Source organism: Acinonyx jubatus, chromosome A1 (genome assembly GCF_027475565.1).
Source record: "Acinonyx jubatus isolate Ajub_Pintada_27869175 chromosome A1, VMU_Ajub_asm_v1.0, whole genome shotgun sequence".
NCBI classification, from domain to species: domain Eukaryota; kingdom Metazoa; phylum Chordata; class Mammalia; order Carnivora; family Felidae; genus Acinonyx; species Acinonyx jubatus.
This window is the reverse complement of record NC_069380.1, coordinates 26,935,431-26,952,943: the sequence shown is the minus strand read 5'-3', so window position 1 is coordinate 26,952,943 and position 17,513 is coordinate 26,935,431. Positions and strand designations below refer to the sequence as shown.

At 44.6% G+C, this 17,513-nt stretch overlaps 1 protein-coding gene across 3 annotated transcripts in view; it reads right to left on the bottom strand.

The window, feature by feature from the left end:
* Positions 1-17,513, bottom strand: part of ENOX1 (ecto-NOX disulfide-thiol exchanger 1) — a 383,452-nt gene that overhangs the window by 116,272 nt on the left and 249,667 nt on the right. For all 3 annotated transcript variants that reach the window (XM_053215935.1, XM_053215938.1, XM_053215941.1), the window contains exon 8: positions 3,863-3,969. In XM_053215935.1, the coding sequence (XP_053071910.1) occupies positions 3,863-3,969 (107 nt within the window). The remainder of the gene's footprint in view (positions 1-3,862; positions 3,970-17,513) is intronic.

The following is a 17,513-nucleotide window of genomic DNA, read 5'->3' as shown; positions in this document are numbered from 1 at the left end:
TAGAATCTGAAGTTTTTACACCTCCCAACCACTGCCCTGCGTCATCTAGAATGAAGGTCTGAGCGTATGGGGAGCGGAAAGATCCAGGGATAAAGACTAGTCAAGGGGCTTTCAGCAAATTATTTAATCTCTTGAGTCTCAATTTCCTCATCTGCCAAGAAAGGGGATGATAACATCACCTAGGAGGATTCCACAGAAATGCCTATCGTCATGACTGGCACAGCGGTGGCTCAGAGCTAACGATAAGATACATGCACGGTGGCATTTATAAAAGGCCTGGTCGACCACTGACACACCGTGTCAATTCATGAATGTTTCCTCATCTCTCTTGACCTTGATTTACTTATTGGAATTCTGTTGATGATAATAGTTTTGAGGAGGAAATAAGTGAATGCCTGTAAAGCTCCTTACCGTCGTGCCAAATGCTTGGTTTGCTAAGTTGATAATGTGGACAACTACTACCCTTCATGCAAAACGGTGCCCCTGCATGTGTGTATGTGCCTGTGTGTGATCACACACGCACACACACACACACACACACACACACACACTATTCAAGTATCCAAATGGCACATTTCAAAAGATGCTGGAGGACCAATGAAAACAGATACCTTTTTGGCGTTTCACATTATCATGTAGGGGTTTAGTGTTTCTGTTGTGTTGGTTGTTTTGACATCACTTAAAGATCTTAGGATCACGTCTTACTTTCTCTACTTACTAGAGGAGTGACTGCAGTCAAAGGCATTTACTTTCTTTGAGTCTTTGTCTCCTCACATTTTATAAAACGGGCAACAGTAATACAAGGCTGCTTGAATGCAAGAGTATATGTGAAAGCACACCGTAAAAAGGAAAGAATCAAAACACATTTCTGATGTGTTTTCAGGCACTACCTTGCCTAGAAGTCAGGACACTACAATTGTTTATGGTAAGTAATTCTATTATTTTGTACTAAGCTGAATAGCCTATGTTCGTGAATCCTTACCAATTCTATTCTCTTACATGTACTGTCCTCAAAACAACAACAATGAAATGACTGCATTATTCTCCCCCCCCCATTGAAATTGAAGTCTCTAAGTAAAAACCACATAGTTAAGATAGTTTTGCTTTATCATGAACCTATGAATAACAATAAAAATAAATTATAACACCTAATGTATTAATGGCATGATTTTAAACAAAGTTCTAGTGCCAATTTGATGGATGTGATATTTTATTGTGTGATAGGTTCTCTGATTTCTCCTCTCCTCCTTAGCTCACAGATTGTAACTTTGGTAGTAGGGCGGAAAAAAAGGAAATTATTTGCCGCTAACAGTATTTGCATGGTCAACTCTGAGCCCTGGGAATCACCACTGCAGAGGACAGGGAAACGGGAGGGGGCAGAACGTCAAGGTTCCTGGGAAAGGGATACCCATCACAGGGAGTCTTGAGAGGTCACCGGGGTGATGGGCAATGCCTCCTCACTTGGCCATGACCCCCAGTAGAAAGAGGCACCAATTCCACCTTAAATAACACCAGTGGGTCTTGGAGGCATATGTCACATGTGATTAGTGGGGAAGTGTTTAGGTTGTGTACAGCTAATTTTTCCGCGGACAAAGAACCTGGCTCCCAAAGAGGTGGTTTGAAAATACTTGAAACAAGGAAAAGTCAGGTGGAAAGAATAAATGAGGCCGAAATGCCTGTGGTTTAGTCCCTACAATTAGTGACACGTTGTCATACTGTAGCGGTTCTTGTGGGGAAGGGTGTTGGCAAGAAAAAAAAATTGGGGAGGGGAAAAAAAACCTGAGGGTGTTTCCACAGGGTGCCTCTGGTTCAGCAGTAAATCACTAGTGCACTCTCATAAATCTGTAAAGGTGTTGCAGATAATTAACAGATGCTGTACATGGGAACGCAGAAAAAATCAAGCCAATTATCAAGCTTCTACGCAACAGAGAAATCATCCACAATGTTAAATTACCAACTGGTATTTAATCAATTAAGCGACATGGAGGGGAGAAAATCAAAGGTAATTTAGAATTCTATTTCCTAGTATATCAAAAGAGGTGGGAGGAATGGCAGGGAGGCGCAAAGCCCCTCTGCGGGAGCACCTTTCAGGACTGCGTGCATCCATGTCTGCCTCTCTGTGTGTACCGAGCGAAGCAAGCGGTCTTCCTTGGAACAAAGCTGGAAGTCTTTGTGTGCCCTGCTCAGCAGCAGGACCATCAGGGAGGCAGGGCTGGGGGTGGGGGTGGGCAGGGGGAGCAGGCACGTGGGAAGCGTGATTTGGATCAATAAGCGATATTTGCTAACACTCACGTAGTAATGACAGCCTTTTCATGCCCAGATTATTTAGCATCATGTTGCTTGCCTTTCCCTTAACGTTTCTGTTAATCATGCGTGGTTTTTATGTGAAGGAAAAGAATGTACACAGATGTATATGTGAACAATTCATAGACTAGTCACTCCCAAGTCTGAATCATAGTTTATGGATTTCAATTTGTGTTTGCATAGCCCTCAATCTGTCTGTTTCATCACAAACGAGGACTCTCTCCTCCCGAAAATCAGCCTTGACTCAGCTCTCGATTCAGTGTCTGGACGAGCAGCAGGTAAGCGCCCTTTGTTTTTCTGGCTCCTGAAAAATTAAAGAGAAAGCCCACTTCCTCCTTACTCAAAATCCTGAACAGAGGAATGGAACTACATCAGTCACCAGCCACCTTCTTACGTCTTTGTGAAGAAAACAAAAAATGGCCTTCTTAACAATAAATTGCACCAGCATGTTAAGTGTCCCATTATTGTGAAGTCATTGAGGATTGGCCATAATAACAGTGATAATAAAGAATTCATTTGGTATTCATGTGGATGTTAGATCTCGTGCCATTGGTATTTAGCTGTAATTTAGCATTAGTTAATGGGCACTTAAAATGCTACCCAAATGATTGATATTATAGTGCTTGGTGGTTCCTCAAACTCTACATAAAACACTTATTTTACAAGTGTGAGCCCAAATCGTTGCATAAACAAACCTTACCTTCTAGAAGTTTTGAGATTTTGAAAGAGGGGAGTATCATTTAGAGAACTTTAGTACTAACATGCTAGTGATAGAGAGGCATCCAAATGGAAAACATTCTCTCGTTAAAAAAAGAAGCAGCAGAAGAAGAAGCAAAGATAGCATACTTACTTTTAAATTACAGGTTCAAAGCGTACGCTACACTGTGGAGTTAAAAAGAACAGCTGGACGACCAATGACTAATGACACATTTTGATCCTTCTAGGTGGTGAGAAAGGTCAAGTTCTGGCCTCTTTCCTTGGGGTAGATACTCACACGTCAAGCACTGATGCGGAAGGGTGGACCTGGCTAGCCTAGACATTCACTCCCCTGGGGAAAGGTGCCCTGGGGAGACTGGCTATATAATTGGCCGGCCAGCATAGGGCACTAAGGCATCGTTTACAAAGAGAAGGCACAGAAGAAAGGCATGCTAGCCGTTTCTAGCCCAAAGAGCAAACCATCACCATCAGCTGCAGAACACTGAGAAAAAAAAAACAACCCTCTGTATTTATTTAAAAGCTAGTCTTCTGTTTTACATTACACCTTTCTTCAGAATACGCAAGCAACATGTCTTGGCTTATTTCCGAGCTTTTTGCTATCAATGGGAGAGATGCCTTTCTTCCTTTGCAGGGGGAGAAAAGCACTCTGTTTTCTAAGCATTAAGTCAGCTGCTTTTCTGGATAAGGCACACATCTGAGCTGGATTTAGAGCTGACAATGCGACAGGACAATGGCAGGACAGCTGCCCGCTATAACAAAAACCGAAATGGCTGTAGCCACACTATTCTCTGCCAATCCAGCTGTGTGATGGTGGTTAAAAAGTAATAATAAAATCACCAACCTCAGAATGCTTTCGCCAAATGTCTATGTTCTTGCGCTGAGCTTTCGAGAAATGGTCCCAAGCTTTTTGTCTGGTAGAAGCGTTGAAAACGGCCACAATCTGCTCAACTTTGGTGAACAAGGAAGTCAAACAAGACAAGTAATTTATGTTGTGATCACTATAGGGAAGCAAAGCAAAGACACTAGGAGTCTATGGATGATGTCATAGTAGAAATAACATCATCGATATCCATCCAATTTGTGCCTTTTTGTACTTACATTTTAGCAAGGCTGGGGATGTCTCCCTTCAAGTCTGTCTCCACAACTTTAGGTTAAAACAAATTCTAAAATACAACTGGGTAGAGCTCACGGGCATCTGCTTCCAAGATTCTGCAGCTTTCATTTAAAACCGTGACTTGGTATGTCTACATACCTAGATCTATGGATATAGATCTGGTGTTGGCATAGAGATGCCTGGGTTGGGGGCTTAGAAGTGAAGCCGGGGCGAGGCGGCTGAATGAGGGAGAGCCACACATACATCTTTTTCTCTTTTGGTCTCCATCTCAAGGACTCAACTGCAGTCCTCTGAAGACATTACCGGGTCCAAGTTCCAAGCTGGGACAACGAATAGGTGTTTCATATCACCCCTCAATGTCAAGGGCCATTTTTACTCCTTGGCTCCTTTCTCCCCTCTACCCCCCCCCCCCCCCCCACACCCTCTGCAGCCAGCCCTCCAGCCCTCTGGCAGGGAACAGGAGCAATCCTCTCCACTTCAAGACAGACCAAGGCTCACCCAACCAGCCGCACAGGCATGCAGATCTCATTTCAACACGGCCTGACGTCCTGCTCCCTAGTAGTTCATCAAGACCACATACCATTCTGTTCTGCCATTTTCACTTTCCTAAGGCTGCCCTCCCACACCCCTTGAAGTGCTAACTCTCTCACTTTGGCTTCATTTAGCATTTTTTTTGGTTCTCAGGCAAAGTGCTATTGGAATGATAAACGTGTAGGGCCCTGAACAAAGCTAGATAGCTATTAGGGGTGGGGCCAACCAACTGCAGATCCAATCTTTCTTAAACAGTTATCGATCTAGTAAGCATGGGATTAAGGAAGTTATAGCACTGAATTAACCATATGATTAAACCTGAATTTCTAAATATTTAGTTAGGAAGGCCCAGTTAGAATTACCTTCTCATGGATGCTAAAACTCTAACATAAATCCTTCTTAAGTGATTCCCAAGGCTCTATTATAAAAAAAAAAGGGCACCAAAGCTCTTCCAAATCTTCCAGGTGTCCAAAGTATGGCAAAGAGTAATGGAATAATCCCCACAGAACAACACCTGGTGCCACAACTTAAACAATTGTCACACAGAATAAGTAAGTATATGATGGAGCAGAGAAAGAAGGTAGATGCTGTTCACTTACCACATTGTAAATATCTTCCAACGCTCATGAGCAACCACTTCCCAATCAATGGGTAATTTTCACAGAGGCTTTTATGCTCCCCCTTTTCTCTCTCGAGAGAATCCCAACTCCAAATCTCCTTCTTTATCAAATTTTATCATCACGTCACATGATGAACTTGGTGCACTCAACTTTACCAGGAGGAGGTGCTATCACCTTAGCTCACGTTCTCCAGGGGCGCATGCGGCTCCCTTCCCCGACCTCGTCTGGAGGAAGTCACGCTGCCAGACTAGCCACACTGTGCTGCTCTAGGTGCTGACTTTCACCTGACCGCCACCTCCCCGGGCTCTGCTTGGCTCCACTGCAGCATGGCAGGTGGAGAGGAGCTGGTTCAGCCTCACTGCCTGGGCTTCCTGGTGTTTTGTTTGCATGTGGGCTGAGGTCGTGGGGGAATTTCAGCTTCCTTTTGCTTGGGCAACACAGAGTAGTCAGCCCAATCTGCAGTGGTGAAATGCACCGTCAGGCGAGATTTCAGGGGTGGGAATCATGGGACTGTTAAAAGAGTATATGACCCCACAGAGTAGAGCTGTTTAAGAGGCATCATTTAGAGGAGTGAGAACAGAGGGGCACCTGGGTGGCCCAGTCGATTGAGCATCCGACTCTTGATTTCAGCCCAGGTCATGATCCCAGGGTCATGGGATCGAGCCCCACATCGGGCTCCACAATGAATGTGGAGCCTGCTTAGGATTCTTTCTCTGCCCTTCCCTGTGCTTGCACTCTCTCTCTAAAGAAAGAAACATGAAAGAAAGAAAGAAAGAAAGAAAGAAAGAAAGAAAGAAAGAAAGAAAGAGAGAAAAGAACTGTGTTATCCAGAGGGGAAGGGGCAGTAAGGGTTGAGGCCAAGTATTTTGGTGGTGATAGTCAAAATTCTGCCATCAATCAAGAAAGGCTGTTAATAAAGGGGATACACTAGAGAGAAAATGATCACATATGTGTGTATAGAGTAGGGGGAAAGTAAGAGAGGCCAGCAATACCCATGGAAGCATAAAGAAGGGAAAACGCTTAGAAGACAGACCCAATGGCTGAATACTGCACAGGTTCAAGGGTAAAAATAGATCCTCTAATATCTACTCAAGCTATGTACCACTGCAGATATTTCCTGTTTGAGGCTAAGTATCTCAGTTATCTAGAACATGTTGTTACCATATCCCGGGGCATACGTTCAATTCATTCATCCACCCATTCATTTATTCAGCAAACATCTGAGATCCTCTAGTTACCTACCAAGCACTTCACTGATTGCTAGAAATATATGATTAAGACAGCCCTTGCCCCTGATGGGATCAGTCTCTAGGGAGAGAGGAAGATAAGCACATAATTATCCTATGCAAAAGCGGTATGGATGACAGTACGGGGACATAGTAAGTAACCGGGGCCACAGTAACTAACCCGGTAGGTACAGTCAGGGAACACCCCCAAAGGAGACAACATTGTCACTAGGTCTTACACGATGAGTCAATGCTTGCTCCTCACTTCAAAGGCTAGGGCGAGTGCTAAGTGAGGATGGGTCAAGAAGGACAGTGGATGCTAAGCCAGGTGGTGAACTTTATACTGTAACCTGAGGAGGCATATCTGAGTAGGGTTTATTTGGGAGAAATGACGAAGGCTTGAGTGAAGGCAGAACAGTGAAACAGAGGCGGGAGCAAGGAGTCATATGATGGGGCAAGCTGATCGGACAGGTGGCTGAATTGCTATGAGGAAGGAGGGGGGAGACTAGCATGCCTCAGGCTTGGGAGACACCTCAGCAACCAGGAGGACAAGCCCAGGGGGAGGTGGGAGAGAGAACATAAGGGACCTGCTTGGAACACACTGAATTTGACATGCCTGAAGGTCATCCAGATGGAGCTGAAATACAGGTGGGGGGTTCAGAAAGAAGTCACGACTCAGAGACGCGTCTTAAATTTTCTCAATTTAATGCAATTTCATGCAGTTGTATTCTTTTCAATGGGGTAACTGATTAAAAGCAAAACTAAATGTGACGAACTCTATACTTCTTAATAAGTTTTGTACTTTCTCTGCAAATAATACCAAATAGTAAAGAACCCCCCCTGCCCCAAATAAAAATTAAAAAAACCTTGTAACTCCAATTAGGTTTGAAAAACACTCTCAAGGTTTCTCCATGGCTCAGTTTCCTTCTCTCATTTCTGCAGAGACGGCTCAGGAACCAGCCATTTCTCTTGCAAATGAAAGTTCTTGGGCACACGAAAGGACTCGGAAAGAGTGCTTGGATCAGCAGGAATCCATCATTAGGGATAAACCACCTCAAAGAGTAGGGCTTAATGAATGTGATTCAAAGGCAGCAGATTTTCAAAATCATAAATCAGGATGACCGCTGGTACTGGTGTCCCAGGTAAAGACCAGACCCTCTTCGTCGTCTCCAACAGGGAACGCCGAAGAGCAAGCTGACTGCCACTCAACATCCCCCCCCCCCCCCAGTGTAATTAATACTACGGGTCCTCTACCCAATAAAACTGCAAGTAGTTACTCACTAAACTCAATCTTTAAAGTTCTACCTAAAAAAGCTCAGAGACGACATAAACCGTAAAGAAGGCGGCCCTGGCATTTGTTCCAAAAAGCAGCTTACAGAAGAACAAATTCAAATCACCCCAGCCCATGCCTTTGCCACCCTAGTGGGCCAGCTACTTATGGTTCTAAGGCCACATGTGAGTCTGGGTCAGGTATACGCTCAAACATTTTGGAAGTACTATCAACAGAAAGAGCTCAGTCAGAAAATTTCTTTTTTCTTTCTTTCTTTCTTTCCTTCTTTCTTTCTTTCTTTCTTTCAAAAATTTTTTTGAAGTTTATTTATTTTGAGAGACAGAGAGAGCAGAGGAGGGGCAGAGAGAGAGAGAGGGGGAGAGAGAGAATCCCAGGCAGGCTCCATGTTGTCAGGGCCGAGCCCGATGTGGGGCTTGAACTCACGAACCGTGAGATCATGACCTGAGCCGAAACCAAGAGTCAGACACTCAACTGACTGAGCCACCCAGGCGCCCCCAGAAAATGTAAATCTATCCTTCACACCTTACAAATCTATCCACCCCCCTCTACCCACCATCAAATTCTATGCTTCAAGTGTTTTGCCTAAATTAGGGTTTTGGAGAATCATGAAAAACTCAAAAGTGCTTTTTCATAATTATGCTTAAGTGTCAGTCTTCGATGTCATAAAGGAGTCCCTGACATATATCCAGCAGGTATAAGTGAACTTATAAGGAAGGATAAACAGAGCTTTGACCAAATCGCTAATCACTCTTTGCAGCTGCAAACCCCTTGTGAAAAGATTAGAAATTGCAAGCGTTTATTTGAGCAAAAATCAATCAAATTAGGCAGTGCCGAATGGGAAGAGCCCTCCACTGACTGGCAGAAGCCGGGAACAGGCCACAGGCTTTCACAGGAAAAAGGCGGAAGCAAAGCAAAGCAAAGCAAAGCAATCGTGGATCGGTCTCAGCTTAAAATCTAGTTGCCTGCCTGCGATTGGTTGTCCTTAGGTTTCAGTTTTGTAACTTTTAGGCATTTATAGGCTTGGATTTGGGTTCGCTGATGGACACCACCACGACATCAGGGCCCCCTCTGTCTGGTGTTCCCCTTGCTTAATGAAGAATTTAATATCCCAGTAGTGATTATTCATTATCTTGTATGTGTGCACATAAAGAGGCACTACACAAGCATCACACGCACACGCATGTATATATTCTTCAGAATTAAAAAAATCCGTAAGACTAAGTAATGTAACAACTTTTTTTTTTTTTTTTTAGTACTGTCCCCTACCTCAAAATGTTTGGCCATCTGCTGAATTCAGAGCACACTTCTCACCTGACAGAAAACATGACACGTTATCTTTAGAAGCACTTGTGTTCAGTTTTCGGGAAGGAAAACTCGGCACGGGACATCCATTCACCCAGAAACAGGTCACATTTAAACAAGCTCTCTGGGAGGGAGCAGAGTGCCAGGCACAAAACCTCAGATCTCCGGGCTGCACGAGGCTCCTGAATTCTGAGCTCCGGGGCAGAAAGGCCTCGGAAGCAAGGCAGACGGAGGTAAGGCTCCTCCAAGGAGCACAAGCCCAGACCTTTCTCTTCCTTGTCCCCTGACTACCTACTTCCTCAGTCCTCCATGTTGTGTTCCAGCTAAATAGCTGTGAAACAGCCTTCAATCCATTTAGTGTTGCAAATGTCTGGAGACGCTAAGTCCTTATACGCAGTAGCTTTGCCTAAATAGAGCACCTCAAACAAATCTTCAAGCTCAATTTTTTGTGTTTTTTTTTTTAATTTTTTTTTTCAACGTTTATTTATTTTTGGGACAGAGAGAGACAGAGCATGAACGGGGGAGGGGCAGAGAGAGAGGGAGACACAGAATCGGAAACAGGCTCCAGGCTCTGAGCCATCAGCCCAGAGCCTGACGCGGGGCTCGAACTCACGGACCGCGAGATCGTGACCTGGCTGAAGTCGGACGCTCAACCGACTGAGCCACCCAGGCGCCCTCAATTTTTTGTTTTTAATGTTATCTGGGCTCATCATAGAGCCTGACTCTGTAGGGTTCAGAGGAAATTTGATTTTCCTTTAAGGGATAACATCTTTTCCATATCCTCTATGAAGAGCTCATAAAAGATGTTCTAAGGCACGTAACAAATGAAATAGTTGACTTCCCCCACCCTGGCTGGTTCCTGTTGCTTTGAAATACTAAAAGCTAGGGTAGAATTGATGAGTCTGGGCTCTGGACTGAAAAATTACAACAGAGGGAATGTAGTAAGTGATTCGGGCTCTCAGGACACCCACAAGAGCAAGACAAAGCCAGAGGGAGGAGCAGTTAGTGTCGGACACAGACAGGGGAAGCTGCTAGAAGAGATTCCCAGAGAGATTCCTGCCTACTCAGTCTGGGTCCTGAGCAAACAGGAGCCTGCCAGTCAGTCTGGCAGGAAGCCCAGGAAATAGAGAATTAACACGGTCAAACCCATCTATTAGGGAGGCATGGACCGGAATTTCAAGTTGAGGAGGAAAAAGGGCATTCTGGGGTTTTCTCCTGAGATGAAGAAAAAGAGCATTGCTGCGTGACACCGTGAATCCATTACAGCGTGTTAAACCCGAGGCCACGACACCACGGGCGGGCATCACCTTTCTTAACATCCTGGCTAGATGAGGCCGGATGTTTAGTTCTTTGGGGGAATGTGGATGGAGACAGAGAGAAAGTGGCGATCAAATTATTTATATATATAAAAAAAGAAATCGGATGCTTTTAGCAAATTTCAAGCAAGCACGGAATGGTGACATTATTCAAATAAATGGTAAGATACAAGGTGGGCGGTGACTTCTTAAGCTTTGTATAAATCCCAATACATTTCAGGAACTGGAGATCCCCTTATTAATACATATATTCAAATATTCTGAGAAGTATCAAAACAAAAATCTCTGAGAATATTATAATTTTAATGGTTCCTTACAACACGCAGCATTTATTAGACTTTTAAAATCCAATAAATCCCCCTGCCTAGATTAGCCCTATTGACTAGATAAAAGTGATAGATGTATTCAAGAAAAAAGGAATAAAATGAAAAGTAAAAGGTTACCTTCCCATCCTGGCTGCCTCCCATCCAGTTTCTCTCTTTAAAGGTAACCACTCTTAACAGATTCTGGCATCTCCATCCAGGGAAAAATCTTATGCATGTAGTAGATAGACTGTGTCTATCCTTTGTTTTTAATTACAAAAAGCATAACCTTTCTTCACTTACACAAAAATGCTGACATTGTATATACTGTGCTGAAACTTGCTCTCACTTAACATATCTTGGAAATCTATTCATATGCATGTTAAAGGCACTTCATTTCACCGCGCTTCCCTTTTTTACGCTTCGCAGGTATATTGCACCTTTTACAGATTGAAGGCTTGTGGCAACCCTGTGTCGAGCAAGTCCATCAGCATCATTTTTCCAACAGCATTCGTTCGCTTCATGTCTCCGTGCCACGTTTTGGTCATTCTCGGTAATTCATTGCAATACTGCAACCTCCTCATCATTATTGCACTTGTTACGATGATCATTGAAATTGCTTTGGGGCACTGCGAACCACACCCATATAAGATGGCAAACTTAATCGATAGATGTGAGTGTTCTGATTGTACCACTGACTGGCTCTCCCCCCATCTCTCTCCCTCTCCTCAGGCTCCCTATTCCCTGAGACACACCAAAGTTGAAATTGGGCCAACGAATAACCCTATGATGGCTTCTAAGTGTGCGAGTGAAAGGAAGATCCAATCGATGTGGCAAGCTTCATTGTCGTCTTATTTTAAGAAACTGCCACAGCCAGCCCAGCCTTCAGCAGATATCACCCTGATCAGTCAGCGGCCATCAACAGCAGACAGATCCTCTGCCAGCAAAGAGATTACAACTCTCTGAAAACTCAGGTGATGGTTAGCACTTTTTAGCTACAAAGTATTTTTAATTTAAGGTATGTACATTTTTTTAGACACGATGCTATTGGACGCTTAATAGACTCCAGTGCAGTGTCAATATACCTGCTATATACACTGGGAGCCCAAAATATTCATTTGATTCACTTTATTGCAATACTCACTTTATTGTGGTGGTCTGGCACTGAACTCGCAATAGTTTGGGGGTATTCCTTCGTTAATCAGGTTGTAATGAACATCCTCAGACATGTCTTTGGGCTTTTTAAAATAATGTTTTAAGTTTGTTGATTTTGAGAGCGAGAATATGTGAGCAGGGGAGGGGCAGAGAGAAAGGGAAAGAGAGGGCGAGAGAGAGAATCCCAAGCAGGCTCCACACTGTCAGCATGGAGCCCGACAGGGAGATCCAACTCATGAACCGTGAGATCATGGCCTGAGCTGAAACCAAGAGTTGGATGCTTAACCGACTGAGGCACGCGGGTGCTCCTGGACATTTTTATATAAATGTCTTTATAAGAAATTCTTGGCAGTGGAAAAGATAAAAGAGTATCTGAATTAAAAAAAAAAATTTGTTTAACGTTTATTTTTGAGAGAGACAGAGACAGACCGCCAGAGAGGGAGACACAGAATCCAAGCAGGCTCCAGGCTCCGAGCTGTCAGCACAGAGCCCGACGTGGGGCTCAAACCCACAAACTGTGAGATCTTGCCCCGAGCCAAAGTTGGATGCTTAACTGACTGAGCCCAAGAGTGTCTGAATTTTAAATTTTTGAGAGCTATTGCCAAATTGCACTTTAATTTCATGCCCACTAAGTTTTGTTTTTCAGATTAACTGGAAGTTTGTACCTTTTGACCCCCTCTCCCCATTTCCTGTACCTCCACCCTCTGCCTCTGGCAACCACCCATCTAGTGGACTGTTTTAACAAGCTTTCCAGGTCACTCCAACGAATGCTGAAGTTTCAGAACCTCTCCTTTAACATCTCAAAATAAATAAACTAATAAAACATGATCTCCTTTAAACTTCCCAGCGATCCTCTGGGGCTGGTGCTTCCATTATGCCCGTTTCACAGATGAAGAAACAGATTCGCAGAGAGGGGTAAACACTTGTCCAAGGTCGCATACTTAGCAAATGGTGAAATTCAAAAGGGACCCATGATTCTAATCCCCTCTCTCTCTGCAGACAGGGAACGGAGGCCCTGAAGGGGCTTCCCTAGGGAGCGGAATTGCATTCACCTAACTCCAAATTACGCACATCCAACCCCTTGAACAATGCAGGGATGAGGGCCACTGACCTTCCCCCGGTCAAAAATCATGCGTCACTTTTGCCTCCCCCAAAACTTACTAGCCTCCTGTTTACCGGAAGCCTTACTGAGAGCAAAACTGCTGATTGACACATATTTGGTCTGTTATATGTGGTACATCCTGTATTCTTAACAATAAAGGAGGCTGGAGAAAATACAGAGTACTAATGTACTGCATTGAAAACATCTGTGCACCAGCTCAGGTCAAACCCATGTTGTTCCAGGGCCAAGCGCATTTATAAACGTTTGTATATGTATTTACACTTATGGGCCAGAGTCTTCTGAGCATGGTGGAGTGTAACATCCAGACACCGTACTAGGGGCTGCAGATCCAAAGATCCTTCTGGTTCTCGTAGCCCTGGGGGGAGACAGCCGTACACATGATTGAGTCATGGTGGGAGAAGCAGCTTGCAGAGAGCATCCAAGGAGGCAGGAAAGGCTCCAATGACCCTTGGTCCATTAGGTAGGTAGAATTTTCTAGAACCCAGGAGCCAAATATTTGAGATTGTTATGGGGCAGGAAGCTGACGGACCGTTTTCCAAAAGTGTCCCGAGGAATCCGAGAGACGGAGAAGCGTAATCAGCGCCTGGAAAAGGCCCCTGTTTCTTGCGTGTCTACCAGACGGGAAGGGGCTTCGCTCAGTGTGTGCCCTTAGCACGGGGTCATCTAAAATCCACTCTGCCCTACTTTTGTTCATCACTGTTGCTGAATCCTACGCCTCAGCAGGGGAAACCTGAGGAGGTGGGGCCGGGCTGAGGGAGTGCTTTTAGGAATGCAACACTGTGGGGAGGCACAGGAGTGGGGAGGGAGAGCCAGGGAGCCCTTGTTGTTGGGAAAGTCTTAGTTCCACCACTAAGTGGCTGTGTGGGCTGAAGAGAGCCTCTGTGTTTGAGTTCCCAGGCAAAGGGGGATGGACTATAGTCCTTTCTTTTCTGTTGTAAATTTATGTATTTATTTAAGTAATCTGTACACCCAACGTGGGGGTTTGAACCCATAACCCCCAGATCAAGAATCGCACGCTCTTCCAACTGAGCCAGCCAGACGCCCCTGGACTAGTTATTTCTAAATATCCTCTCTAGCTCTGTGATCCTACAGAAGATGGTTCAGCAAGCTTTCTCCGCAAAGAAATAGTAAATATTTTTGGCCTCGTGGATCATACATCTACCCTGCCGGAGAAGGAGTGCGCAAACCCTAAGCAGTTTATGTCCTTAATAAATAGAAGTCCTCTCACTTTGTGGCTACTGTTTCATGATCCGCCCCGGGCATAGTTTTCCTTTGTTTGAGCCTGGACACCAACTTGGGACTTCTTTCTCGGTTGTACATAAAAGTCCAGAACACGTCATCTCTGCCTTAAAGTGACTTTACAGACACCTCACTCTTCCTCGGATCTAGTTTGAAAGGTTTAGCCGAGTCTTGGCTTTAAAAAGTTTTTGTGGGGAAAAAAAAAAGGTTGCATGTGGATTCTTTCCAAAGCAGCTCAGAGACTTTTTCCCTCATAGTCTGTTCCCCTCCTGCCCCACTCCCTACCCATGACCACTCCCCACCCCTCCTCCTTACACTTAGTCGAGGCTTCCTTTCCAGTCCCTACAACTGGGCTCATATCAAGATAGCAGGGCTTCACCTCTGGCTCCTGAAAGTTCTATCTTTCCTGAATTGCTCTGCTTTACTTAGCACATCCTATGTTAGCTCTTAAAATCTAGCCTTCCATGGCTCCTCATTGGTCCAGAGGGTAAGGCTTAATTTCTCTCTCTCATTTTGCTACCAGTTAAAAAAAAAATCATGTTAACATTGTAGTGGTATTACTTGGCTCAGTAGATATGTTTTCAGTGAGACTGAGAGATCCAGAAAAGGCTCAACACTCAGATCTGGCAGGCTTCCAGCATCCTCTGCTATCAGCTTTGGTATCCTGTGAAACAGAAAATTCTGTGCTCATTCTTGATTTGAAAGTTTTTATTAAAAAAATATTTTCACGGGGCGCCTGGGTGGCGCAGTCGGTTGAGCATCCGACTTTGGCTCAGTTCATGATCTCACAGTTCGTGAGTTCGAGACTCACATCACAAACCCGCGGTTCATGAGTTTGAACCCTGTATCAGGCTCTGTGCTGACAGCTCAGAGCCTGGAGCCTGCTTCGGGTTCTGTGTCTCCCTCTCTCTGCCCCTCCCCTGCTCATGCTCTCTCTCAAAAGTAAATAAACATTAAAAAAAATTTTTTTTAATGTCTTCTCTGGACATTTATTCCCTGAGTGCAAATAGATACTTTTTTTTTTTTTTTAATGAAAATAACGTTTCCAGCACTTAAAGCATTGGCAAATATAGTCATCAGTATGATTTTGAGGAGAAACAGAAAACCTGTCAAGTTGCTAAAGCAGTTATGGGGAATTTTTTTCTCCTGGATGAACGATAGCAATGACGACCACAGACACGGAAAACATTTTAACACTTCATAAAATTCTTTTCCGACAGCGGGAACATAGAAGCCAAATTTCCCTTGGCAGAAATTAAAAAAAAAAAAAAAAAAAAAGGTTTAGCTGAGATGTTCCTAAGAAGTGAAGGGTTTCAGAAAGAGCTTTTCAGGCAGAAGAAACATGGGTGGTGACACCATCCAGAAAGAGGGGTCGTGGTCCACGGAAGACCAGAAACCCCTCCTATTTCACTCAGGTGCTTAGTGCCCTGCCTGGTACATAACAGGGACCAGTAAATACTTGTGGATGAATCGCATCATTCATTCAAACACCTGAGGTGTTACGGTTTTAGTCAAGAAAACAGATGAGAGTGGCCAGGGAAGGCGCCGCCTCTCTGACCAGAATCCTGCCCTGTCTATGGTCTGCCCCACCCCCGGGTGCATGCTGCCCACGCACTCTTAGGGTCGAAATGGGGCTTGAAACCCGCAGTGCTGCGTGCAGACACAACGTTCCCCCAGTGAGGCAGAAAGGGGGCACATGCATGGAGGGATATGTGACCTACTGTTCTGTGCTCAGCTCAGGAGCCTTGGCATCCTGGCTGGGTCCTGGCAGATGCTTGCTCCATGTAGATATTAAGGAAAAAAAAAAAAAAAAAAGGATCAGAGTCAATGATATGATAAGGACTGCTGGGTTTTCACAATGAAAATGGAACTGAGGGGACTGTCTGGTCAAGCCCTTTCACTATAGAGTAGATGAGAAAACCAAGACTCAAGAGGCTGAACTGACTTTCCGAAAGCCACCTGGCTAATTGATGGTCGAGCTCGGCTTAGAACGAGGATCTCTTCATGCTACCTGTCTGCTGTTTTCAAGGTCTAAGATGAGGGTGATGCCATTTCCTATCATAAATATATAAAACAAATTTGCATGGTAATTCTAACCTCTCCGGCCTCCAGGTTGAAGTGATGTAAGAGGACTGTAATACCACCTGTGGCACGATTCTCAACAGAAGTATATTCTGCGTATGCTACTTGAAGGAGGATGGCATATGAGAGCCAAGTCCACTGGGATCATGGCGTATTCAAACACCCCAACATTTAGAATGTGTTCTGCAGGTTTTAGGTTCCAGGCCAATTTCCAATGCCGCCCTCATTTCTGTCTATGGTCTTTGATCAACAGCTGAAGGTTGTACTGAGGTCTTCGATATGCTTAGACCCCGGGGGTGATGTTCCCTGGGGAGGTGGGGAAGGCGAAGAGTAAACGGCCTCTGTTTCTGTTTAGTCTAAAATCTTACTAGAAGAAAAAAACGAAAACCCCAAAACCTGACGCACAGAAAATAACTAGAAAGGAATGAGATATTCAAGTGCTGCAGAAGGCAGGAGACGGGGACAGGGGGTGTGGGTTACACGAGGAGGAAGTGTGACAGACGCGAGGTTCCAGTTCTGGCACGGGGCTGAGGGAAATACCTGAGGCGAGGGATGCAGCATAGGCACCAGTGTGGAGGGGGGAGGAGGGCAGGGCTAGAGGCAAAGGCTGCATTTTGTAACCAGACCGCAGCATTTGTATTCCATGTGGAGCCAACACAGAACGTCACTGAACGCTTCTTCAACTCCACCTGTGTAAGCTATAAATTTACAGCTATAATATCCTCCTCTGATCATTTTCGCTGTTCATGGAAGCATCCCTACCCACGATGACAGAGAGCAATCTGGACAATGAGAATGAGCCAAGCGTCTTGGGTTCTAGTCTGCCCCCAAATTGCTGAATGACCAAGGCCTATCGCGTCTGCTCTGGGATCTCAGTTTCCTCCTCTATAAAATGAGAGGGTTTGAACCAATGGGTCTCTGACATCCTCCAAGTTCTGCTTTGCAGTCCCGCTCATTATATTTATGGCACGTATCTTTAAATTAATATTAATAAACCCTTCTCTGCTGCCGTCTGCTTTCCCAATTGCCTTTCCCCCACGTTGCTCCCTTCCTTCTCTTCTCTCTTACTGGGAAGCTTGTTGGGGAAGTACCAAAGTGGGAATATCATGGAGTGTTTAAATTTTCATTAGACGTGTGTGTGTTGTAACAAGGCATGCACAATTGATCACCTTGGCATGCATATTAATAATT